General features: G+C 32.4%; 2 protein-coding genes across 7 annotated transcripts; both read right to left on the bottom strand.

Annotated features, from left to right (window-relative positions):
* Positions 1-1,433: 1,433 nt before the first annotated feature.
* On the bottom strand, positions 1,434-9,767 carry LOC140447747 (uncharacterized). 6 transcript variants are annotated; one of them, XM_072540583.1, is made up of 4 exons: positions 9,532-9,767; positions 8,643-8,768; positions 8,449-8,565; positions 1,434-3,493 (listed from the first exon to the last, which is right to left on the bottom strand). In XM_072540583.1, exons 1-4 carry the CDS (start codon positions 9,650-9,652, stop codon positions 2,052-2,054), a joined length of 1,806 nt encoding a protein of 601 aa, XP_072396684.1. In that variant the 5' UTR covers positions 9,653-9,767; the 3' UTR covers positions 1,434-2,051. The 6 variants fall into 6 exon arrangements, with proteins under 6 accessions (XP_072396684.1, XP_072396700.1, XP_072396692.1 ...); XM_072540599.1 differs by having other exon boundaries at positions 8,658-8,768; XM_072540591.1 differs by having other exon boundaries at positions 8,643-8,759.
* Positions 9,768-11,186: 1,419 nt separating this feature from the next.
* Positions 11,187-22,315, bottom strand: LOC140438572 (uncharacterized). The gene is made up of 3 exons (XM_072528235.1): positions 22,154-22,315; positions 19,771-19,991; positions 11,187-11,529 (listed from the first exon to the last, which is right to left on the bottom strand). The coding sequence occupies exons 1-3, from the start codon at positions 22,247-22,249 to the stop codon at positions 11,289-11,291; spliced, it is 558 nt and encodes a 185-aa protein (XP_072384336.1). The 5' UTR covers positions 22,250-22,315; the 3' UTR covers positions 11,187-11,288.
* Positions 22,316-26,033: the final 3,718 nt, after the last annotated feature.

Here is a 26,033-nt window from a genome sequence, read left to right as displayed (position 1 = left end):
AGTTCGTGTTTCAACTACAAACAGTTCTGAAAACGATTGTGAATCTTCTTTTGAAGAAGACGACTCGCACGATGCAGCTTGCATTTACTGTAACAAACTATTTTCGCATTCACGATCCAAAGAAAAATGGAGTCGTTGCCAAGTGTGTAAGAATTGGTGTCACAATAAATGTGCAGATGTAAATCCTGGACGTAAACAATTTGTGTGTGAATTGTGCATGTAACTTTTTTCTTAAAAATACCTATTTGTAATATTATTTATCGTTTAGAATATCTTTTGGTTTGTTAAAATAAAAATTACTTATTTTATACAAAATGCAACGCATCCATCATGGGCGTATCAAAGGGTCCATCATGAGCGCATATATGCCCATGATGGACCCTTAACAGGATTTTAGTAAACTATGTTAACTTTTGTGATCTTAATTTTTATTAAAATTTGAAACATTTGCATATTATACAAATAAAAAGACGTTATGTGGTAGCCCGCTAAGTAAATAATTAAAATTATTATGGTACTTTCAAATTAAATGATGTTAAAAATATGTGACCTCACAGTCGTGGATGAAATGTATGGAACATGTAGTGAAAGAAGAGCAGAATATGATTCATATATTCAACTCCATTGAAATTACCATGGAACCAATTGTTGTGGATTTAAGCGAATATACTACTGATGAATCTGAAGATGACTCAGATTAGATTATATACAAGATTGTTAATTGAAACGGATAAAGGGTTTTTCCCTTTATCCGTTTCAATTAACAATATTAAAAATATATTTAACAAGGAGTAGTTTTCTTCATCTAAAGCATCTATAAAATAAGAAAATAATTTTTATCGTTCTAAAATCTTGATAATTTTTTAAATAGCCGCACGCCTATGACCAGCTCGTTGGCGCTATTACATTCACTCGCTACATCTAACGAATTGAAGCAAGAAGAGCTATGATATAAATTTTTCACGTGTATTAACAATATTAAAAATATATTTAACAAGGAGTAGTTTTCTTCATCTAAAGCATCTATAAAATAAGAACATAATTTTTATCGTTCTAAAATCTTGATAATTTTTTAAATAGCCGCACGCCTATGACCAGCTCGTTGGCGCTATTACATTCACTCGCTACATCTAACGAATTGAAGCAAGAAGAGCTATGATATAAATTTTTCACGTAAGCATTTGATTTTTTTGTACATAATTCAGCAAACAATATATAAAAAACTTCCTAGTTGCCTCTGGTTAATAATTACTGGATATATCTGCACTGCACAAAACGCTTAATATAATGTTACAACGCTATTGATCCTTTAAACACTATGGTTAAAACAGTTTTTGTACCAATAAAATTTTAGATTTTTCGAGTATTTTAATAAATCATAGCTTTTGGAATGGAATATTTAAGTATCTAATGAAAAACGTTTATTGGTGAAATGTATTTATTGTTTTTATAATACAAATTTTGATTATTTTGAAATTCTCTTTAAACTCCAACAATTATACACAGTAAAGAACTTTATTTTTACAGACTTTAACTAAAAAAATATTTTTTGATAAGGGTAAGATACATATAAATTACAAATAAACTTAATATTCTTTGAACAAACTAGACTTCAGAAAACTGTTTAAAACAAATTTTACACTTGTATGGTTTTTTCCAGTGTGCACTCTCAAATGTATTTTCAAATTACCTCTTTTATGTGGATGTCAAGGGCGAATTTTTTGTCATTTACATTTTGTGTGAGATGTGTGACGATTTCAGACAACGTGGTGTTTGTAAAATGACCTCGAAAGCTGAATTGGAAGGCAGGGATATTTTCTGTGGTAACCTCTCGAGTATATCCTTGAGGATCGTGAGTTAACGTTTGTCAGTGGTTTCCCCTTTTCTAGTCATTTAACACCGATAAAATTAAGAGAGCAAAAGTGAAATAGGTTACTACAAAGGACCGAATATACAAAAAGTAATTTGATTGAAGTAATAATGGTAATTACAAGAATTAAGACGTGAACAAAAATAATTTAAGCTTTTAGCACAACGGGCGTTTTTGCATCTTATTTCAAATCACACGTTGTTTCCAACTGTTTAAAAGAATTATCACACTTGTAAGACTTTTCTAGATTGCAATCCCCCAAATGTTTTTTTAACTGGTGTGTAGTAGTAAACAGTTTCAAACAAATTTCACACTTGTAAGGCTTTTCTCCAGTGTGCACTCTCAAATGGATTTTTAAATCATACGATCGAGTAAACTGCTTATAACAAATTTCACACTCGTAAGGTTTTTCGCCAGTATGCGCTCTTATATGTTTTTTCAAACTACCTGCTTCACTAAACTGCTTAAAACAAATATGACACATGTAAGGCTTTTCTCCAGTGTGCGTTCTCAAATGATTTTTCAAATTACTTGTAGAAGTAAATTGCTTTAAACAAGTTCCACACTTGTAAGGCTTTTCGTGCGTTCTCAAATGCTTTTTTAACCGACTTGTAGTAGTAAACTGGTTCAAACAAATTTCACACTGGTAAGGTTTGTCTCCAGTGTGAATTTTTTCATGTTCATTTAAAGTACATTTCTGAGTAAACTGCTTAAAGCAAATTTCACACTTGTAAGGTTTTTCGCCAGTATGCACTCTTAAATGTTTTCTCAAACTACCTGCTTCACTAAACTGCTTAAAACAAATTTCACACTTGTGAGACTTTTCTCCGGTGTGCACGCTCAAATGAATTTTTAAATCATACGATCGAGTAAACTGCTTACAACAAATTTCACACTTGTAAGGCTTTTCTCCAGTGTGTACTTTCAAATGAATTTTCAAATGAATTGCTTGGGTAAACTGTTTAAAGCAAATTTCACACTTGTAAGGTTTTTCTCCAGTGTGTATTCTCAAATGACTTTTTAAAGTTCCTGCTTCAGTAAATTGCTTAAAACAAATTTCACAACTGTGAGGTTTTTCTCCAGTGTGTGTTGCTATATGTTGTTTCAACAGATATGCTGTACCAAAGTCCTTATAACAAATTTCACACTTGTAAGGCTTTTCTCCAGTGTGTACTTTCAAATGAATTTTCAAATGATTTGCTTGAGTAAACTTCTTAAGACAAATTTCACACTCGTAAGGTTTTTCGCCAGTATGCACTCTTATATGTTTTTTCAAACTACCTGCTTCACTAAACTGCTTAAAACAAATTTGACACATGAAAGGCTTTTCTCCAGTGTGCGTTCTCAAATGGCTTTTCAAATTACTTGTAGTAGTAAACTGCTTTAAACAAGTTTCACACTTATAAGGGTTTTCTTCAGTGTGAGCTTTCATTTGTTTAGTTAAAGAATCTTTGTGCCAAAATTGATTGAAACAAAGTTCACTCTCGTCAAGTTTTTCTTTAGTATCTACCATTAACTGTTTAAAGTTTGTGTCAGAAAATTGCTTGTGTCGACCCGTGCATTTTTCTTTATGAGATGAATCTGCAGATAAAGTTTCCACTTTTTTCTCCTCCTGGGGAAAACCTAAAATACAAACCAAGTATAAATATTTTACTGGAAATGTGAAACAAAGGAATACATACAATAAATATAGTAAAGTATATAAATATAGTCCCAGATTGAGCTTGCTATGTTTATTCCTCCATTAAATCTTATTGTTTATAGCTTAATACTAATTGGTAACCTGAATGTCTACGACTGTTTTGTCATCATTCTGGCTTTACAACCCTGCGTGGGTCCTAGGCTCCTCAAGAATTTCTCTCCGGTCGTCCCTATCAATCGCCTTTCTCCGCCAAGCACGTATTCCCACATTTTTCATGTCTTCATCGATGTTATCAAGGAACCTTGTTCTGGGCGTTTCTCTTCTTCTCTGACCAATGGGTCTATCAAGGAGCGTTTTTCTAGCTGGGTCATTTTGTTCCATCCGCATTACATGTCCTATCCACCTCAGACGTCCTATCTTAATATGTTTTACGATATCTGGTTCCTTGTATATTCTATAAAGTTCGAAGTTGTATCGTCTTCTCCACACTCCACTGTCATTCACCGCTTCATAGATTCGCCTTAGCACTTTTCTTTCGAAACATCCTAACAGGTTTTCATTACTTTTTGTTATAATCCAGGTTTCTGAACCATATGTTAGGACTGGGCGTATTATTGTTATGTAGAGTTTTATTTTTATATTTCTCAATATAATTGAGGATTTAAGAAGGAGACTGAGCCCAAAATAGCATCTGTTGACCATATAAATTCTGCGGTAGTATTATTTACAATGTTAACGAGCGCTCCCATATATACAAATTCGTTCACTGCTTCGGTTTTGTAATGGCTTGGAAATTATTGACATCATCGCAAAAAGAAGAGGTGAACTGTGCTGGAATCAGTGATGTATATCATTGATGAATATCTTAAATAACACGGGCCCCAAATGAGAACCCTGGGATACTCCTTAATTAACCTTAATCTCACTGGAAACAAAATCCCTGTTATGAACATTTGAACTCAGTCAATCAAGTATGTTCTCAGCTATCCAAGAAGTGGACCATCAACACCCAATTTTTTAGGGTTTAAATATTAAAATATTTTGGTTTACCCGAGCAAATGCCTCTGAGAATTCAGTGTAGGGAATGTACCCTACAGCCCCTCTCCAAGGCTTCTTCAGTAAGTCCACAAACACTAGTATGTTACATTTGGTTGATCTGGTCTATTGTTGGTCTAGTAGCTGTTTTTCAAGCGAGGCTTCAAGATAGTCACTTACAAATCATTCAAATATCTTTGGTATTACACTAATTATAATAATAGGGCTGTAATTATTCACCAATGAATTATCTCCCGCTTTAAAAATGGGCGTTTAAAGACTATTTTTCCTGCATTCTGGAAATTCACCCATATTTCAGGATAGATTAAAAATGTGAAACAAAGGTCTGGATAATATAAAACAACAATTCTTAAGAAAGATGAGAGGGAATCCACCAGGACCAGGACCCTTATTCGCATCCAGTTCTGATAATTTTAAATAAATATCAGATATACTTATATTGAAATCAGTCAAGTTAGTAAGACCAAGTGAAGGTGAATCACTGGGTATGTCACACATTTGAGTGGAATAGAAGTAGAAAAATAATCTGCAAAAAGATTTACAATATCTGGTCCGTGTCTGGATTCAACACCACTATACCTCAACACAGCGGGCATGGAGGGCTTTCCCCTCCGTGAATTCACAAACGACCAAAATCCCTTCAAATTATTTCCTAGTGATAATTCTGTTAAATAAATATTATTTCTGAAACCCTCAGCTTTTAACAATTTACAGTTGACCCTCAGCTGAGAAAAAGTCCAATAATCCAGAAGTGATTTAGATAAAGATATTTTTTGTGAGCTTACTTTTTCTCAATTATTAGGTCCTTCAACTCTGAAGAGAACCTAAGTTTTAAATACCCTTTAAGGGGATAAATAATTCTACAGCTAAGTAAACTATATCATAAAAATATTTACAATTTGATAGTGCTTTTCCTAAAAATAAATTATCCCGACAAAACTGTGACAAAAAAATAAGTTATTTTCACATAGTCAGCCGACTTAAAGTTCTTATTGAAACCATCACTAACTAAACCACTATCATTGGGGGTCCTTTTGGTCATCTTTATCTCAAATTCCAGGAATGGGTGATACATACTCTCCCTCAAAAGAACTTCATCTGCCCTGGACACAGTTATATCAGCATCATAAACCAGCAACAACTCGAAAATATTACCAGTAGCATTCACAATAGTGTTTGACTGAAACAAATTGTGGTATACACACATACCAGACACAGCCTGCAGGACTTTAACGTCAGATACTGGGGCAGCTGATAGAGCAATTGTTGTAGAGCACATATCATTTGAAAACTATTTAGTTTGGTATATTGAAGTCAGCAGTCAAATAATAGTGCCCAGATGGATAACCTTCCGCTATTTGTTCCAATGTTTCAAAAAATATAGAATATTTGTCAAGTGTCGACTCTGGGGGAAAATATGCTGTTCCTATAATAAACTGATTTGCACCTTTAGTCACCAAGACAAAATTGTTCTATTGTCTGGTTAACTATTAAAGATCTACTGCTTAAGCTCTTATCAATTACAAAAAGGACTCCACCACCTCTTGAGGATGAACTTATTTCCCTGGCACGATCAGTTCTATATATGTTGAGGTCAAACAACTGCAGCTCTTCATTGGCATAGTTACATGTCAACTAAGACTTGTTGAATATGATAATACTGTAATGAGAATAGGATACATTCATAAATAAACTGTTGAGCTTAGTTCTTAGACCTCCTACATTTTGAAAATAAACCCACAGTCCAGTTGAAGACTTTGTTAGTTTTTTGGCATTATTCCAGGAGTGCCATTTAAGTACTTAATAAATAAGTTTTGTTCACCATTTCTCTCTCTCTCTCTTTCCTTTCCCTCTCTCCTGTTTAAAACAGTTCTCTGGTATGGGGTGAGACCTGGATCCATAAAAAATCTTTAATGACCTGTCAATATTTCTTCTGTTTCTGAATATTGACGGATAGTCTTGATGGTTACGAAGGAATTCTGTATGAACAATATTCATTTTTGTTCTTTTTTTCCAATTCGTGCAGGCTCAACAATATCAATGGCTGAGTTTATTAATCCAGATAAGAGGGACTTGGCTTTGTTTAAATTGTCATCCTCACCACACTCAGGCATATTAAAAATCATAACGTTGTTGGATTGTTTAAGGCATTCTTATATGTTTTAGACTGGATATTTCAGATTCAAGTTCATTAAAGCTTGCATGAAAAGAACTGTTTAAAGAGTCCAGCTCACTTCGAAGGGACTTTATTTATTCTATCAGGTCCATGGCCTGCTTAGTAGTATCCTTTATGCATGCAACTTCTCTCCAAAACATCTACTCATGCTGAGAGCCCAATCAAATTAGTAATTTTGGAAGTAGACCTTACATTTTCTATTTTCATAATAAAATGTGAACTTTCGATTGTGATTAAAATCAACATAAATAATATTATGTATATACATAATCAAGCAATATGATTTGTAAATGAAATAGATTCCTTCTCTGAAAAAAATTCTGGATTATACCTACAGATGCATGCACATTCCAGGGTCTTAATGCATCATTTATCGAAACTTGAAACATTTATTTATTGAGAATAATTTTTTTACTATCACACCAATTATAAAAGTAAAAGGTTTCCAGAATGTATAAGAAGGAAGAAAAGAATCTAAACATCTAGAAAAAAAATAAGAACCATACTAGTCATACTGGGTCAAACAACTCACTTACATAAATCAGGCATTTAATTCAACTGAATGCATGATTCATTAGGTTGATTCATTATCACGAGCTGGTTCAAAGTGCAGCTTCCCCAAACTGAGTCTTCCATTATTATAAATGTGTGTGATACTATGTTGCAATAAACAAACACAATAGATAAACAACACTTATTGCTGTGACAATATCTAACCACTCTAAGATGCATCCCCAATACAACTAGAAGAACATTAAAGATTTCACCCTTTAAAGTGCTAAATGGAGTAACAAATGTTAGGACAGGTGTAGGAGAGGCTGATAAATTTCATGTGGAAGTGATTGCACTAGTGCTAAGAGTTTAGTCCTTATTTATGCTCGTTAGCATTGGATGAGATTGCCAGCATATGCCAAATCCGTTCCCATATTTCCCTGTTTCTCTGTCTGCATTCAACCCTGTGTTGCTGTCAGTTTTGTTAAATTACAATTGTTTTTAATACAGAAATGAACTTTTGCTCATTATGTTATTTTGATTATAGTCATAGTATAATTTTTTGTAATTTGAAAAACATTCTAAATGAAAGATAAAAACCAATAGCAATGGAAACAAAAACAACAAATAACTACAGTACTTTATCAATCAGTGAATACGAAATCATTACAGAAACAATACTAGTCATTGCTCATTTAAATGCAATATAAAATAAAATTTGCTTTTTAATGTTACCTGTAATAACAGAAAAACAATGTGGAGTAGACAGAACAATTAATATATTAGAGAAACAACTGAATATTTCAGTGGTTTGGCCATATCAGGATGGACAAAAATAAGAATTGCTGAAGAAAGTGATAGAATGAATAGAATAAGCAAAGGAAATAGATCACAAAGTATATAAGTATTTTGAAAGCCTATATTGTGTGTGAAAAAGATGAAATAAGTTGCACTGACTGTGTAAAGTATGTAGTTTGTGGAGGATTAGAAGTCCACCACACAGACAAAATTAGGGCCCAATAACTTAAAGTGTCACAAATCAAAACATTATACTAACACACAAATTACGAAACATGTAAATCTGTAGTAGCATTTAAACAAAAAGAAAAAATAAGCTTTGAAGTATGAAATCCCTTTCATGTATTGAATATTATAGAAAAAACAAAGATATAAAACTAAGTTAATCTTACATATTTTTATTATTTATCTCACCTGAGGTACACTCATTCTTCAAGCCTCCCAGATCAGGAGATGTGGATAGCTGACTCTCTATATATCTTTGATCACCTTCAATAAACTCTTCCTTAATTTCAATTTTTACTCTCCCACCTTTAAAAAATATAAATTACATCAAATTTTTTAAAGTAATATTATAATTTTTTAGTAATAATTATTACTTGTATTACCTGAGTTATACTCACCTGGTTCACTCTTAAGGTCTCCGAGATCAAGAGTGGTGGTTACCTGACTCTCTATATATACTGGATCACCTTTAATAAGCTCTTCCTGAATGCCTGCTTTTACTGCAATATCTAATAAAAAATAGGAATTAGGGGCATTTCGCATTTTAAGGCACTCTAACCTAGCCAAGCTTTTATATGACAGTTAACATACTCTTAAATGGTGTCAGAGTTGCCAAGTCTCCAGTTTTTTCATACTCTCAAATAATATTAAAGAAATGCATATAAAAATTAATAGGAAATGCATTGAAATTATATAAAAATTCATAGATTTTAGTTAAATTAAAGATAATCAAATGCATATACAATAAAATTGATTACAATCATATAAAAAATTATTAGTATTAATTAAATTACCGTATATAGTAGAAATGCATTGAAATTATATAAAAATTCATAGATTTTAGTTAAATTAAAGATAATCAAATGCATATACAATAAAATTGATTACAATGATATAAAAAATTAATAGTATTAATTAAATTACCGTATATAATATTTGTTTTATACTTATTTAAAACTTGTAGCTTCTCATAACACAAATTATAATTTCGTAAAAGTAACTTATATTTTACACCTTCGTATACATTTTACAAAAAAAAATATGGCAAGTTTTATACTTATTTAAAATTTGTAGCTTCTCATAACACAAATTATTATTTCGTAAAAGTAACTTTATATTTGTAACATTCATATACATATTTTACTAAAATAAATACGGCAACACTGTGACGCGGTGCCTTGATGAAATATATTTGGTTAGGTTAGAGTGCCTTAAAATGCGAAATGCCCGGAATTAGATCACACTGATTAGTGTAGTAATTTGTTGTATTACCTGAGGTATATTCTAGTCCATTCTTTAAGTAGGCCAAATCGGTTGGTGTGGCTAGCTGATTCTCTATGTATATTTGGCTATATTCAACAAACTCTTCTTTAATTTCAGTTTTAGATCCCATAGCTAACTAATAACATAACAAACAACAAAAAAAACTATTGAAACATACAAGAATATTTACGAGTGATAAAAATTGTAAAATCAAGAAATATGAAATATGACGCATATTATTCATATTGCACATATACTTCATCTAATTTACTTACCGTTGCACGTCATGTCATAGTCCGTGAGGTCACATGATACCAACACGAAATATATAGGCGGTAGGTGTGTTCTTTTTTAGAATCACTTTGCCGAGTACACTGGCATTACAGCCACTAGACTTATTTTATTATATACGCGTAGAAATAATATTTAAAGATTTCTATTAATGTTAGTTTAAAGAAATACACAATAATATGTTTCATTTAATTTGTATAAATACATTACAAAGCGTTTTTATGAAGAACATTTGTTCGGAACACACTGTAACTGTAATCGAACGAAGGTGATATTTCCGCATAAATTGGTAACACTTATTTGACAGTTGCGGTGTTGACGTGTTGACTAATGTTAATAAGTAATGAAGAAAGTGTTGTTTTTGTTTAAGTATTCCATTTTACATCTTTATACGACGCATACAAGCGGCTTAAATTGTTTTTAACAAGATTATTTTTTAACTCTTGTTTTGTTTCTATTTATTTACATTAAATATTAATTTGTTTTGTTATATAATCCACTTTTGCAATAATTATGTGACCTATTTGATTTAAAATGGGTTCAGGATTTTTTTTACTTTGGCAACTATGTCAACCTCGTTCTCTGTCAATAACATCGAGTTATAAGATTCTAACTCAATGGTCAATAATAATGACGTGCAACGGTAAGTAAATTAGATGGACTGTCAACTCACAATATATAAAAAGTGGAGTTAGCTGGTTTTGGCAATAAAACAGTATTATCCAACAAGATATATTTGATATACGTACACTAACTATAATGATATAGATAAGGTCCATTCGCTCAACTCGGCCATATTTTGACAGATTCATAGCTGGAAACCTACAACACAAAAATTCCTAGCTCACAGTATTACAGCTTAAATAAACTTTTATTACAGACTTCCTTCATTGAAAAAAGAAGAATTATTATAAATAGTAGAAGTGTATACTACAACCATAAAATTTTGGGTAGTGTATATTTAAAAAATATATTTCAGTTGGTGTAATTTAACATATTCCAGTAAGTATTTGTATTAATGACGCTTATAATTTTATTATTTGTTATTATACATTATATGGTGTAAATAAATAAATATTGATTGTCGGTAATTCGTAAAGATCTATTTTATTTACGTTTGTTTACATTAATATTGGATATGAGTAGGTGTGCTTGGCTGTATAGTAATTTCCAGACACTTTTAGTCTGTCAAAAAGTAACTAATTTCGCAAAAAAATAATTACTAAATTCACTAGACAGTTCGGACTGGGAATAGCGAAGCTATTCATCACGTTATCAAACTTTGGCATGTATGACAGTGACAATTTGATAGACTTATAATTAACAATAATATTTACGACTTAATGCATAATTAACTTCTTAATAAAGGAATTTATTGAAAAGTTGCTAAATGAATTTGGATTTACTGCATCACTTAGGTGTATTTTTAGTTTTCTTAATTTTAACAAGAAGAAAATTTTATCAATATAAACATTTCATAGTTTATGATACAATTCTCTAAACATGGTCCTAAGTTTCTTTCGAATTTCTTTTCGAATCCTCTTCATTCCGTAATATCTTCTATTCTCTTCTATAAATACAAGCAATGCAATTAGCAATCCTACAAACCACACGTAAAAAATAAACTTTAATTTTTCCAATGCTAGAGCTGTTGGATTATATACAAACAATGTGGTTTGGAGGTATTTGCTAGAAAGTTCAGCTTCTTCTTTTGTCCTGAAAGAGAGTAAATAAATTTAGACATAATTCTAAATGGAAGTAATAATACAGAATAGTCATAAAAGTTTGGTCTTTTCCCAACTATCCCTAGTATAGTTAGTGAAAAGATATAAATTGCTAACAAGATTTTATCGATATCAGAAAGAATTATATTGGTACAATTATAGTTTACCTATGAATAATTAAATTTACATTAGACCTTACAAAATAGACAAATATAACTGTAGGCATAGATGATTTTAAAACAAATCGGCGAATGTAAGTACTGGTTAATAGTAGATTATGTTAAACAAAAATCGGCAAATGTAAGTAGGTACTGGTTAATAGTAGGACCAATAAAATGATGCCAAGAACATAATCTACTAATAACTAATCTTATTATTGTTATGTTTTGTGCTTAGCCATACGTTGGTGGTTGACTGTATTCTTCAAACTAATTGCAGTGTGCTATTTTAAGATCTTTGAAATATGGTGGACAAGTCTTTAATGTAACACATTTTTTTTATATTTCTGAGCTAAAAATATTATTTCCTTCTTGGGTCTCTACAGTTTAGACTTAAAATGATTTATTACGGTTCAGTGTGCTAACCTTAGAACCTCACAATACATGGTATAAGTAGGAGATTGTAGGCTCAAAGGAAATTTTTTACGTTTAACAAATGTTGTTATTACATAACTTATTCAAGGTTAACTTCTTCATCGCAGACCCATTTTTATCCACATTATTGCATCGCGTCGCGTTATACACTTCTATCTATTCTTAAGATGGTATTAGTTATGAGCTGTTAACCTACGATTACGTATGACTGATTAATATCGATTAGTATCGATGTACACCATAGATTTAAATGGATTGCCACGAAATACATAGCAAAGATTAGCACAACTCCAAATCACTCATTATTAAATATGCTTCTAGACAAAAAATATCATGGTTATCAACAAGGATATTGGAAGGGAAAAAATCCAACATTGATTGACGCTCTAACAGAAGTTAAAAAGTTTTTACCATCAATGAACACAAGTGACATGCCTGCTACTCAAATGAATATGATATCTACACTTATAATGTACCAATTATAAAAACATTATTAAAAAAAAAATAGTTCCCATAACCTTTGGGAATATTACAATTTTGTAAATTCGTATTACTATAATTACATACAAATATTTACAGATGCTTCAAAAAACCAAAAAAATCAAAACCTTGAGGAAGCCAAAACGGGCATAGGAATACACATACCTAGTATAAATTATTCCTTTTCTGAAAAAATTCCTTCACTTATTAATATTTGTACAGCAGAAATAATAGCTATTCAAAAGGGTCTAATGATTTGTAAGGAAAAAAGTTTTGATAAAGCTATAATATTTACGGACTCAAAGAGCGCTATAGACAACATTAATAACAATATGATAACTGCAACAAAAGATTACAGAGTCTTGCAAGTTAAAAAGAAACTATACTATTTAAATAAATATGGGAAAGATATTATATTATGTTGGATTCCTGGACATAATGATATCAAGGGAAATGAAATAGCTGACAAACTGGCAAAGATTGGGGCTGAATTAAATATTCCTGCTAAAATTCGATTAAGTAACTTGGATATCATGCCATTATTAAAAAATAAAATATGTTCTATGCATCAAAATAATTGGTTAAATTCTTTTCAATATAAAGGCAAGTGGTATAACAACATACAAAATTTTTTTCCTAATAAACCATGGTTTGACACAATCCCAATATTACTACCATTATTAGAATGAGGAGTGGTCATTGCCTGACAGGAGTACATTTATATAAAATCAACATTCGCGATAACCCATACTGTGAATGTGGGCAAATGGATACACTAGAACACATATTTTGGGAATGCCCAATAAACAAAATAAAAGATTATGATGTCTATCAGGAGCTGATCAAAATTAATATTAAAACCCCAATTAACATACCAATGCTTCTATGCGAGATTAACCGTAAAATTATCAAAATTCTTATCAGATTCCTACAGATCAACCATATAAAATTATAACCTTAATAATAACCTATCCAATATTAACATTTAAACCAACTATAAGAAAATAGAAAACATAAATAAAATGTAGATATGTAGAAAACATGTCTATATGTCAATGGTAATTGATAATAGGGCATGAGATATTCTCAGACTCACGACAGTGACCCAAAAATTAACAAAACAAATGTACTGGCTGATTATTCAGAAGAATAAAAGCCAAAAAGAAGAAGAAGAAGAATGACTGATTAATATCTAATACTTGCTGATGATCCTATAAAGTTGGTGCTAAAATTAGTAGGGACCAAATACGAAGTGAGTTGTTAAAACTATTCAATGACAACAACCTGAATATGTTTATGAGAATATTCAAGAAAATTTATGCCACAGGAATTATCCTCAGAAAAATGTTATAATCGACATTTATATGAATACCAAAGAAGCTGAATTCAAGATAATGCAGACTATCGATATCTTTAGAATAATTTTATATAGAATATATTGTGATTTATTTTTAAAAAGGGCTTGTCTAGTATGAGACATTAGTGTTATAGAACGATGTTTTCTGAGGTTCTTTGTATTAGGTATATTTTTTTTATTGCTAGAAACTTTGACACAATATTCCTCTCATATCAAGCATCGCTTGATTTGACGGGAATTTGTCAAATAAACAAAACGTGAGTAAACATTCATCAAAACCTCTCTGTAGAGTCAGCAGAAATTATGTGTTATATATTTCGTGTTTAAAAGCAGCTTTGGTATCATTAGTATCTTAAAACGTAAGTAGAGTTTAGAAGTTGTGTGTGGTTTACTCCGGCGAACTTGACCCGAGTAACGATGTAATAATAATAATAATGATATACTAAATGTCTTTATCAACGAACAAATTAATTTTCCTTTATAATAAAATATTATATCAGTAGGGCGAGATTCAGTTTGCATACCACTTTGTAATAGCGGCATACTTGCAACTGCTCTTCCACCTAACTCCTCGAAGATAGGATAGACAGACTATATTTAAAGAATGAAATACGTATTTTACAATGGATTATAAAAATATTACATAGTTTTATAAATTATAAACTATTGAATTTTTAAATTACTGTTCAGCTAACGACTGCTCATAAATTAATCTCTTGAACGTAACACTAGACAAATTTTTAATATTGTAGGACAAACTGTTATATTGCAAGCAATTAAATACGAAAATGAACGTCTAAAAATATGTTGTATGTTTAGGTTAAGTGAGGGTATTCTTTGCCTAAGATTAAGATTATGAACATCAGTCCTGTAAGTTATTTGATTGTACAGACATGGTGAAACTCTTCCTTGAATGATTTATATAGTACCTATATAGAGTATAATAAAAATAAAAAGCATGTAGTTTTCAACGATTTTTTATATTTAGCCACTTGACTACGGTAAAGACATGACTTATCCTTTGAAATTTCCTGATGCCAAAAATCAAACGCAAACAAGAATTTTGCAATTCCTGTATAAATCAAATTCAGCGAGACACGCATTGTAAAGCACGTTACAATAATTCAATTTTGATAAAACCAGATCATTCCATAATAATAACTGGTGGTCCTATTTAATAAATTGCGGCTTTGATACAGTAATTCTAATACGGTGTAAGCTCTTTGTAAACAAATACTTACGTGATATATAATATATAAACCTTAAATCTTCTTCTAATCAAACCCCTAGGATTTTAATCTTTTTGCTAAAAATTAAATTATCATTTTCTAAGATAATTCGATTTACATAATTCTTTAAAAATATTTTCCTATGGATATGATACCCTGAGTTTTGGATGTATTCAATTTTAAACAAGGATTTTGAGAAAAAATTTGCAGATTAACTATATATATTATTATATATATAGATCCTATATAATAAGTAATATAATAAGTCCGAAGAAATGTCACTTGTTTCGACGAGAAGTGAAGTACTTGGGACATATTGTAGCAAGTAATGGTGTAACAGCTGATCCTGAAAAACTTGCAGCAATCAAGGATTGGCCAGTACCAAGAGATAAACACGAAATTAGAAGTTACAATTTCGTAATCCAGAGGGCCAGATGGCAAGATGGTTAAAACGATTACACGAATATGATTACGAGATCGAACACAGGGCTCGAAGAGTTCATTTAAATGATGATGCCCTTTCGAGAGGGCCGTGCAGTGCAAATTGTAATCACTGTCTTAAATTAGAAGAACGATTTGCCCCTTGAGACGAACCACCGTCATTAATGATCAATGGCAGCCTCAACAGCTACAAGACGCTCAAGCAGATGATCCATGTATAAAAAAATATTGGATTGGATGCGTCGAAGTGAAAGACCTTCATGGCAAGACATTAGTGCATGTAGTCCCGAAGTCAAGTGTTACTGGAGCCAATAGAATTGCCTAGTGCTAAAAGATGATCTTCTGTATAGAACTTTTGAGAACGACGATGGTACAAAAACTAAGCTTCAGTTGATTGTACCTAAAAATAAAGTGTCAGAAGTATTGCGTCAGTTACATGACGGTCCATCAGGTGGACACTTTGGTATTACGAAGACTTTGCAAAAGGTTCGAGAACGGTTCTATTGGGTGAACTGTAAAGATGATGTAAGAAGATGGTGCCGGAAATGTGAACTGTGTGCAACCAGTAATGGTCCAGTTGATAAAAAGAGGGCACCGATAAAACAGTACAATGTTTTTAGTCCTATGGAAAGAGTAGCAATTGACATTGCAGGTCCACTTCCAGAGACGAATGATGGAAATAAATATATCCTGGTAGCCATGGATTATTTTACGAAATGGACTGAGGCCTATGCGATACCAAATTAAGAAGCTGCTACCATTGCAGAGGTACTTGTTAAAGAATTCTTTAGCCGATTTGGTGTTCCCTTGGAGATCTGCTCCGACCAAGGGCGAAATTTCGAGTCAACCCTTTTCCAAAACGTTTGTAAATTGATTGGTGTCAATATGACCAGAACGACACCCCTGCATCCTTAATCAGATGGAATTGTCAAAAGGATGAACCGAATGAAAGATCAATATGATTTTCGATGCAAGAATGAAAGCTATGAAGTAGGTGATCTTCTTTGGCTTTATAATCTACAACGTGATTATCTTTAAAGAAAAATATCATAATATAAATTTAATTTCATCGACCAATAAACTCATCGACTAAGCTATGATAAAGCAGATAGATATCGATATGATAGCAATAGTCGGTTTTTAATAAACAATTATGTCAAAGTAACAGGTATAGGAATTCTTTGAACACAAAATAGATATATTTTGTACACAGAATTTTGAAAGTAAGGAGAAAGCTTTTATTAAAAGATGAGGGTAGATAATAATCTTGATGTTTAATTATATTGCTATATCGAGACTTATAAACAAAAAGAAAGGAATTATTCATGAAATAGGAAATACCAAATGATATAAGGTCATAACGACAGCGAGTTTATTTATTGAGATATTATTGAATATGATTGGTTGGAATTTAAGGTGTGGAGTGTATGATGCTGGAATCTGATTGGTAGAAGCGGAAGGTAGAGGGAAACGACGCGAAGCCGATTTTGCGATGCCGGAGGAGATTTTACTGTGTTCTGAAGTTCTGAAGAAGCTGGTTCCAAGAAGGAGTGGTAGCAGTTCAAAGCGGAATTTACAGCCTGTAGTAAGAAAAACAGGTGTAGGATATATGTAGTGCTAATCGGTGAAGTGAAAGTCCTTGCGATTAGTAAGAGAGTGTGTTCCTGTGGGATAGGTGTTTATCCAGGAGGTGTTTTGTAGAAACTGTAGCGGCGTTAGTGTGTGTGAGAAACTTTCACTAGCTGAGGAGAACAAGGGTGTGTGAAGCATCCAAGATTACGAGCAGTAGGTGTTCAGAGCACAGTCGGAAGAGAAAAGGAGCCAATAGAAAAATTGTGTATATAGTTACATAACTGATTAACATAAGTATATATAACAGTAAAATAACTGTTATTATGAATTGCAAATAATGACCCTAATGATGTTTTTTAAACTTTAATTTAAGGAAATCATGAATGTGTTGTCATGAATGTCTTTTACCTATTTAATTTAAGGCTTAATTTTGCAAAGTAAATAAATTTCTCTTAATCAATTTTTAATCTCAGGGCTATTTTTTATCGTTAATTTTTCTACGTGGCTTCAAAGTAATATTTATATTATTGCCTTTGAGGGAAAGATGCTCAATGGGAAAATAACTGAAAATAAATAAATTTGTGATAATAAATTATCAAACAATTTTTAAATATTACTTTATTAACAAATTACTAAATCAAATAACTTTATAATTAAACCAAACATATAACCTACGCTTTAATACGTATTTTTAAACTTAAAAATTCTCTAATGTTCATACACAAATTATCAATACTTATTATGACTTGTACTCAAAAAGAAGATCTCTTGAAGCTGAAGCTGAACAAAATGTTGAAAGAATCAAATTAGTTATGATATCGTTACGAGTGTGGTTAAAAGTCCTTTTTTTATTGTATATCACACTGACCTATTATTTACACAATTTTTCTATTTGCTCCGTTTCTCTTCTGACTGTGCTCTGACCATCTAAGATCTCCCCCAAACAAAACTACTAAAACACTAAACCATCGCCAAACCAAAGCCATTGTGGCAACAGAAAGAAAAATCTTTATAAAGTGCATAAGGAAACGTGCATATTATCCGCCAGCACGTATTCACCAAATTGTAAATATTCCATCAATAAAGGATAGAGTCCGAACCCTCAGCAAAACATACGTCTTTCAACAATGGAGCCAAGCAAATTCTAAGGACTCCTTGCCACCGCCAAGGGCATATACTCAACAGACTCCCCCAAACAAAAGTTCCATTTGCTCTAGCCAAGCTTCTTTACCTAACTGCTAGCGAACTTCCTGATGAGTATTACTTCGAAGCAAACCCCCTCTAATATTGCAGATAAACTAAGTGCACGCCAAAAACGCTAATTCAGAGCCGTTCCTAGTTTGGCTGGTAACACTGGAGGTACCTTCTGCTCATGGCTTGGTTAGCTAGGCTATATTCTCCCCTATAACGCTTCTTTTCTACACCACCACTATCAAAGCCCCCGCTCTATAGCCGCATACCACTTCAAAAAATACCCACTTGCAACTAACGTTGCTCGCACCTGTCAAAAGCAAGGCATTAACGCTCAGATTATTAACAAAGAATCGAGTTCGTACTGGAGAACTGATCTGGTCAGAACTTCAACCCTGGTCTTTGGATATTGAACAAAGACCAACTGCTCTGGGAGTTCAAGCTGGAGTACTGATCTGGTAAGAGCTCCTAACGCGGATCTTAAAGTATTGATCAAAGGTTAAACCTTGCTACCCGTCGGCGACCAAGTATTGATTGGTCGCTTTCCGTTCCTTGTTCGTATTGAGTAGTAATCGATTCCAATTTGTGACGGGTAGCGCTATTAGACACCAGTAAAACATAATTTTAATATAAATAAAAATATGAATCCTAACGAATAAATCGTCGGGGCTATGGTCCGCTGTTGACACCTGCGAATAAATAAATATTGACGTGCTAGAAAAGTAGAAATAAAAAATCAATTTATTGGTCAGTATCCAAACATCGGAAATACCAATCAATACTTTGGTTATAATTAATACTCAAAGGCCCGGGTTGGAGCTCTTACCAGATCAGTTCTCCGGTTCGACCTTCAATCTCTATTGCGGTGGACATTGTTTTATGTCGCTGCTGATGTTCCATCTCCAGCGCGCATTAATGGTAGTGGTGAGCATCTGGTGAGAGTGCAGACATATGGAGAAATGACATATCGACAGGTAGACGGCTAGCGCTAGCGCTGGCCTTCGTTACAGAGATCATTTCTGTAAAATGGGCAAAGTTGACAAAGCCACATACAAATTTTGAGAAAATGCAAAGAAAACAGACGAATATATTGTCTATAACCGCAGAGCATTTATCTATTAATACCATCAATACCTTCAACGGTTCTTTGTCGAAACTCTTAGATAACTGAAACGTAACAAAATTTTTTTTTTTTGATACGGATAACAGGCTCAGATATCTTAAACTAAACACAAATATAGGATATAGGATCTGCACCAGGGGACCAAATGACTACTTTAAAAATTTAAATTTCTACACTGTTTTTATTAGTTTGTGCAAAATATATACTAATATACTACAAAAAAAAAAAAAATAAAATGTATATTTACCAATACTCAATAATACCACTCTCCTGAAGGCGCAAGACAATAAAAGAAAAAGAAGGCTCAAACGGTGCAGATTTAGAAAAAAAGAACGTGTTGTATCCTTCTCCTGCTCGTAAATGGGCAAGACCAATTCTAATGTTTGTGTCTTCGTAAAAGCTGCATTTTGAAATGTCGTTGTATACGGTAGTATGAGAACGATTTTGGGGGTACATTATCATCGGCGCCTAAAGTATAAAAAATATTAGCTAACCACTTGTGTATTGAAGGGAAAAATAAATTTTTGGTTTCAACATTCAATTCAATAAAATATTTTTAACCACAAATGTACTGATAACTGTAGCGTAATTGGTATTGCATCTTAGGATTTCTAATAAAGACTTATGACTCTCTAATAATGACTCTAAACTTGTGCAGCGAAGAAGAACTCGGTAAAAACAACGAAATAGAAGGAGAAAGAAGTACTTCTACTTCTTTCATTTTTCCCATTAGGAGTTCGCCGTTTTCGTCCTCCACAGCATTCTATTTTCGAAGTCACCTTCTCTAAGGTCTCTATCTACGATAGATGAGGATATGTATGATAGATACCACTCCTTTCTTCTCTGCTTGGATTTCATTGAACAACACTCGTACGAATGATATTATCCTTGCGCCTCCATATATTAGCAGTTCCATTTTTATGTTCAATAATCCTGGTGCTTTGTTGTTTTTGGCTTTCTTTAGTACTTCAATTATATCTTTCTCTGTGATTTCGGCTTTCCCGTGATTCTTTGATTCTCCTACTTTTCTCTTCTTCTTTTAATCATCTCTTCTATTAGTAGTACTTCACTACTTTAAGTTGAAGTACTAGAAGTACTTTAATGTACTTAATAAAAAATAAGACGCCTTCGATAGGTGAGTGTAACATTATAAAGGACTACTTTCCACTGAAGTAGAAAATTGCAATCCAACACTTTCAGGACTAAGAATTAATACCTCCTTTAATTCAAGAAGTACATGATGCCATAAAATACCTAAAAATAACAAATCTCCAGGAAGTGATGATGTACTAGTAGAACTTATTTATTGTGAGGGCAGTAGTCTTACTAACCAAATATTAGAATATTAGATATACCAGAATATACCAGAATAAACAGAATACCAGAATATTAGTAAGTCTGAAATTTAAAAACAAATTCCGGAAGAGTGGCGTACTGGAATGTGGTGTTACCTTCTTCTTCTTCTTCTTCTTATTTTGGCATCATAATACTGAATGGGTCTTTGCCTCTCTGGCTATGTCCTTCCATCCAGATCTCTCTTGGGCCTTTCTCCTCCATTGTCTTATATTCATGGTTTTCAGGTCGTCTTCCACGTCATCCAACCAATTTGTCCTGGCCTTCCTTTTTTCCGCCTTCCTACCAGCTTCCACTGTAACATCTTTGTTGTTATCGTGTCTTCTTGTCACTGAACATGTCCCAGCCATGACAGTCTTTGACTTTTCACAAATCTTACGTGGTATTACCTGTTACACGAAAATGGTGATTAATTGGAATGCAGAAACTTCGCTAGCTGTACTAGCCAAATATAATTGGAAAGGTTAAGGTTCTACTATACGGTTGTGTAAAGAAATAGAAGTTTTAAATATAATTAAAACAAGAAAATTGAAATATCTTGGACATATTACACGTGGAGAGAAATACACCTTGCTCCAACTGATTATGCAGGGAAAGATCCAAGGAAAGAGAAGTATAGGGAGGCGTAGAATGTCATGGCTGCGCAACCTGACAGAGTGGTATGGATGTACATCAAGTGAACTTTTCAAAGCAGCCGTCTCAAAAGTCCGAATACCTATGATGATTGCCGACCTCCGCCGCGGAGATGGCACTTGAAGAAGAAGATACGATTGTAGAATGATGATGCAATTATGATTAATTGAAACAAACAATTTGAATGATGCAGCAATGGTCAATACTGCGAGAAAATAGTTTATTAACAATATTATATGTTTCCAATTCTTTAATTTTTTAATAATTTTTCCAAATATGCCCATCATGGATCAAAGAGCTACTGTTGCTTCGAAATACGTAGTCTGATCGCTCTTTAAGTTTTTTTAGTATTGTTAGTTCGATTAGAAGAAACTATTTAGTACAAATGCTATTATCTCTTAATTGCTTGAAAACTCCTTATATATTTATATATTCTTTTGTACTTTGACATATTCAGAATATGTACAAAAATCTCTTATCCAGTTTTGTATTACACGCCCAATAATCGTGTGGCATGTTAATTTCTCGTGAATATAAAATTTTTGACGAGACTGCATTTTCAGTTAACTCTAAATAAACAGAAAAAACTGTTAAATTTAATTTAGGGTACACAAATATATAAACAATTTAAATTTACTACTTACTGTAAATAAGAGTGCCATTATTCCGTCCATTACAATTGAGTATTTAGGTTTTGCCAAATTCTCGCACACATTGTTCGAATATTCTATATTGTTCATAATTTTTTGACAAAATAAAGCACTGGAATGCTCACAGTAGGAACTAAGAAAGTCATGGTCGTTGGGATCAACCTACAGTTAAATTAAACGAATTAAACATACAGTGTGTCCGTAAAGTATGGAATAAATTCGATATTTCCTAAATGAGAAGCCTTTTTAAAAAAATCTAACACGTCGATTTTTAAATTTATTGTTTTACATTTCACAATAAAATTTCAGTATACAAGGTGATACACATTACAGTGATGACGTCGTGGCTCTTTTTTTAAAAGTAACACCCTGTATTTTAGGACATTTTTAGATCGATAAAAATAAGCTGATTCCAAAAAAGCATAATACTGGGGGGTCTAACGGATATAATTTGAAAGATATGCGCTTAGAAAATTAATTTTTATTGATTTATAATATTAATAAATTATAAATAAATTATAATAAATAGCTTGAAAGTAATTCAGTAATTAATACATGACTTAATCTTAAATGTTCGAGTTGAAGCCCTTCTTGTATTTGACAGTAACTCAAATCTTGTACAAATTCTTGTAGAACCTTGTTTATGTTTTCTTGAGAAATATTGTTTATTTCTTTACGAATTCTTGTTTTTAAGTCTCTAATATTTGCAGGTTTCGTTTTATAAACAACATTCTTTAAATGACCCCACATAAAATAATCCAAAGGATTGAGGTCTGGCGACCTTGCTGGCCATTCAATATGTCCACGTCTTCCAATCCACCTGTTCCGAAAAATTTCGTTTAGGTACCTTCGAACATCTAAAGCATAATGCGGAGGCGCACCATCCTGTTGAAACCATAAACTTTTATCAAAACCTCCAAGATTAATTGTACTGGGGAATAAATTAACTAAAGTAGGTACGAGATACCCACTTAAAAACTGAAGGTATGCTGGCCCGTTTAAATTACCTTCGAAATAGTAGGGTCCAATGATTTTATTTCTTACAATGTCAGCCCATAGGTTTACCTTTTGCGGGTATTGTGTATGATGTTCCCGCATCCAGTTGGAGTTTTTTTTGCCCAGTATCTACAATTCTGACGGTTGACCTCGCCATTTAATTTGAATCTGGCCTCATCAGAAAAAATAATATTTTGAACCAAGAGAGTGTTTCGGTGGCTGTTATCCATCATTATTTCGCAAAATTGTATTCTTTTATCTGGAACATCCCCATTTAATTCCTGTACAACTGTGCATTTTACTTACTTTTCTTACTTTTACGTACTTTGTGTACCGTTGTTTTACAAACATCGAGATCACTACTAACCTTACGAACAGAAGTGTGCGCATCTTCTTCAAAAGCAAGTAGAACATCTAATGTAATATAATTTACGGAGGAACGACCTGATTTGCGTGCATTTTCAAGCGTACCAGTTTCTCGAAATTTCTTTTTAATCTTACTCTTGACTGCGTGATGGGTATTTCTGGATATTTATCATTAAATAAATTACTCGTTTCCATCCAAGTTCGCGATTTGTCTCCATACCCAATCATCGTATTTGAATTCTTTGCTTTACACTCAAACTCATTTCTACTTAAAATTAATTCTAAGCAATAATACATAACATTCACGAATTAATACAATTATTGTACTACTTAATTGTTATTGAACGTTACTAAAAATAATTACAGTTTACCATAAACTAGAAGTAAGTACGTTACTTTTTTGCAATTAATTATAAATAATTTATTTTCTAAGCGCATATCTTTCAAATTATATCTATAATCGAGTATTATACTTTTTTGAAATCAGCTTATTTTTATCGATCTAAAAATGTCCTAAAATACAGAGTGTTACTTTTAAAAAAAGAGCCGATGACGTCATCACTGTAATGTGTACCACCTTGTATAATGAAATTTTATTGTAAAATGTAAAAACATTAAATTTAAAAATCGACGTGTTTTAGATTTTTTTAAGAAGGCTTTTCATTTAGGAAATATCGAATTTATTCCATACTTTACGGACACACTGTATACAAATATAATTTTTTCTGCTCTATCCAAGAGTGTATAATTGCTTGGCTAAATTACAATACATGTTCCAATTTGCTTCAGATATTCTCAATTTTTTATTCTCTTGTGATATTATTAATATCCATAACTATCTAGTTAATTATTGGTTGATAAACTACATTAAAGAAAACAAAGAAAAGTTTTTTTAAAAAGCGTAATTTTGAGTTTTTTTCAGTTTTAAATTGTTTATCACGCAAAAAGATCAAGTTTACAAAAAATTACAAGAATTTATTCTGGCAAAAAGATTAAAAAAAATTGTCTGGGCTGAAAATATTTATTGTTACAGTTTGTTTCAATTTTTTTTTTTAATTTAACCTGGGCGCCCTCTTGATCCTTATTTTGAGGTATCTCATAAAAGTGAATATGCAAAAAGATCTCATGGGAATATTTTTCCGAACGAACCCGAGTTTTTCGTTTTGTTTGTGTACTCATTGCACATGTCACAATAACATTTAAAATTTTTATAGTTTTTGTAAATATTCTGCAGATACTGTTTAGTTAAAAGAAATATGATAAATCTATGGCGATAATAATAACGATTTTCCTTAAATTTTGCCGGTTTATTGACGGTAGCGCCGTTTTAAGCCGGCTTTACGGCAAGTATAATAATAATAAAAATAAGCTATGCTGTTAAAAATATCGGAAAAAACATTTGGGGAATATCTATCTATATAAAAGGCTATGATGACAAGTCACACTGTTTTTCCAGTAACGTAACGACGCCACCTAGGAAAGAAATCTGAACTATCGCATTTGACATTTTAATCAGATTCTGTTCTTGAAACAATACGATTAAGTTATTGCTAATTTATTCTACAAATTGATAATTCAAATATTGTTAATCAGAAATTTTACTTTCTTACAGAGAAGCGCAACCCTGAAAAGAGAAGCACAACCATCCGAGTTATTAACCAAATATCCAATTCACTATACGAATATGCCATTACCACTTCCCACTACAATAACCGCATAAACCAAACATTTACCCAACTACGCACCTAAAAACACATGCACACCTACACACACAAACAGAATACATACACTTATCAGTTACACATTACACTTTACTAATACGCTCACACCAACACAATTCATAAACATAGAAACTCATTCTAACATACATATACACAAACCCTAACACAAACACCACACACAGTGAGCACCACACACACTCCTTAAGAGTCGAATAAATATAACAAGGACAGGGGGAGATTGGTTTTCTGTGGTTTCCCAATGTCATTGCACAATGACACCTGATCCTAGGTGAGGACACAGCCACAGCTATCCTCCACGCGATTTCCAAACAAACAAATAATGGCCAACAATCTGAAAGGAACCGTTTTCCACGGAACTTATACTTGGGTCACGCGGCTCCCAGCTGCTCATCGGTCGCGGAGACAGTTCTTCTGACACGTCTGCCTACAGCGGCGGCACCCGGTCTTAGTCCTCGCACGAACCAATCAAGCATTAAGCACCAATTAATAAATAAATAAAAAAATCATCCTTGAAGAAGCACATAGCTTAAACAAGGTTAAAACATTCAGTCAGTCAGTCTTACAGTTATTAGTTTTTTCGCAAAATTGCTGTTCAATTTTTCACATGCGCAAAACCATGTCATATTTTTCGCTGTATTAATTCCTATCATTCTTCACCTCAATTTTAAAATCATTACCCTTCTTCAACCCTTCCGAATCTCACTTCAACCCCACTCCTTTAGAAATACAGACAGTTTTAAAATAGCAAACGAAAAAGACTTTCTCTCGAC

Source organism: Diabrotica undecimpunctata, chromosome 1 (genome assembly GCF_040954645.1).
Source record: "Diabrotica undecimpunctata isolate CICGRU chromosome 1, icDiaUnde3, whole genome shotgun sequence".
NCBI classification, from domain to species: Eukaryota; Metazoa; Arthropoda; class Insecta; order Coleoptera; family Chrysomelidae; genus Diabrotica; species Diabrotica undecimpunctata.
This window is presented reverse-complemented; position numbering and strand designations above follow the sequence as displayed.

What these genes read in the sequence shown, in the direction of transcription:
- LOC140438572 (XM_072528235.1), bottom strand. Translation starts at nt 22,249, where the DNA reads ATGAACAATATAGAATATTCGAACAATGTGTGCGAGAATTTGGCAAAA. An exon ending in TAATGGCACTCTTATTTACA is followed by an intron (nt 19,992 to 22,153) that starts GTAAGTAGTAAA and finishes TTTATACTTTAG; the next exon opens with GCGCCGATGATAATGTACCC. An exon ending in AGTGGTATTATTGAGTATTG is followed by an intron (nt 11,530 to 19,770) that starts GTAAATATACAT and finishes ACTCTCTTTCAG; the next exon opens with GACAAAAGAAGAAGCTGAAC.
- LOC140447747 (XM_072540583.1), bottom strand. Translation starts at nt 9,652, where the DNA reads ATGGGATCTAAAACTGAAATTAAAGAAGAGTTTGTTGAATATAGCCAA. An exon ending in ACCAGGTGAGTATAACTCAG is followed by an intron (nt 8,566 to 8,642) that starts GTAATACAAGTA and finishes TATTTTTTAAAG; the next exon opens with GTGGGAGAGTAAAAATTGAA. An exon ending in GAAGAATGAGTGTACCTCAG is followed by an intron (nt 3,494 to 8,448) that starts GTGAGATAAATA and finishes TTTGTATTTTAG; the next exon opens with GTTTTCCCCAGGAGGAGAAA.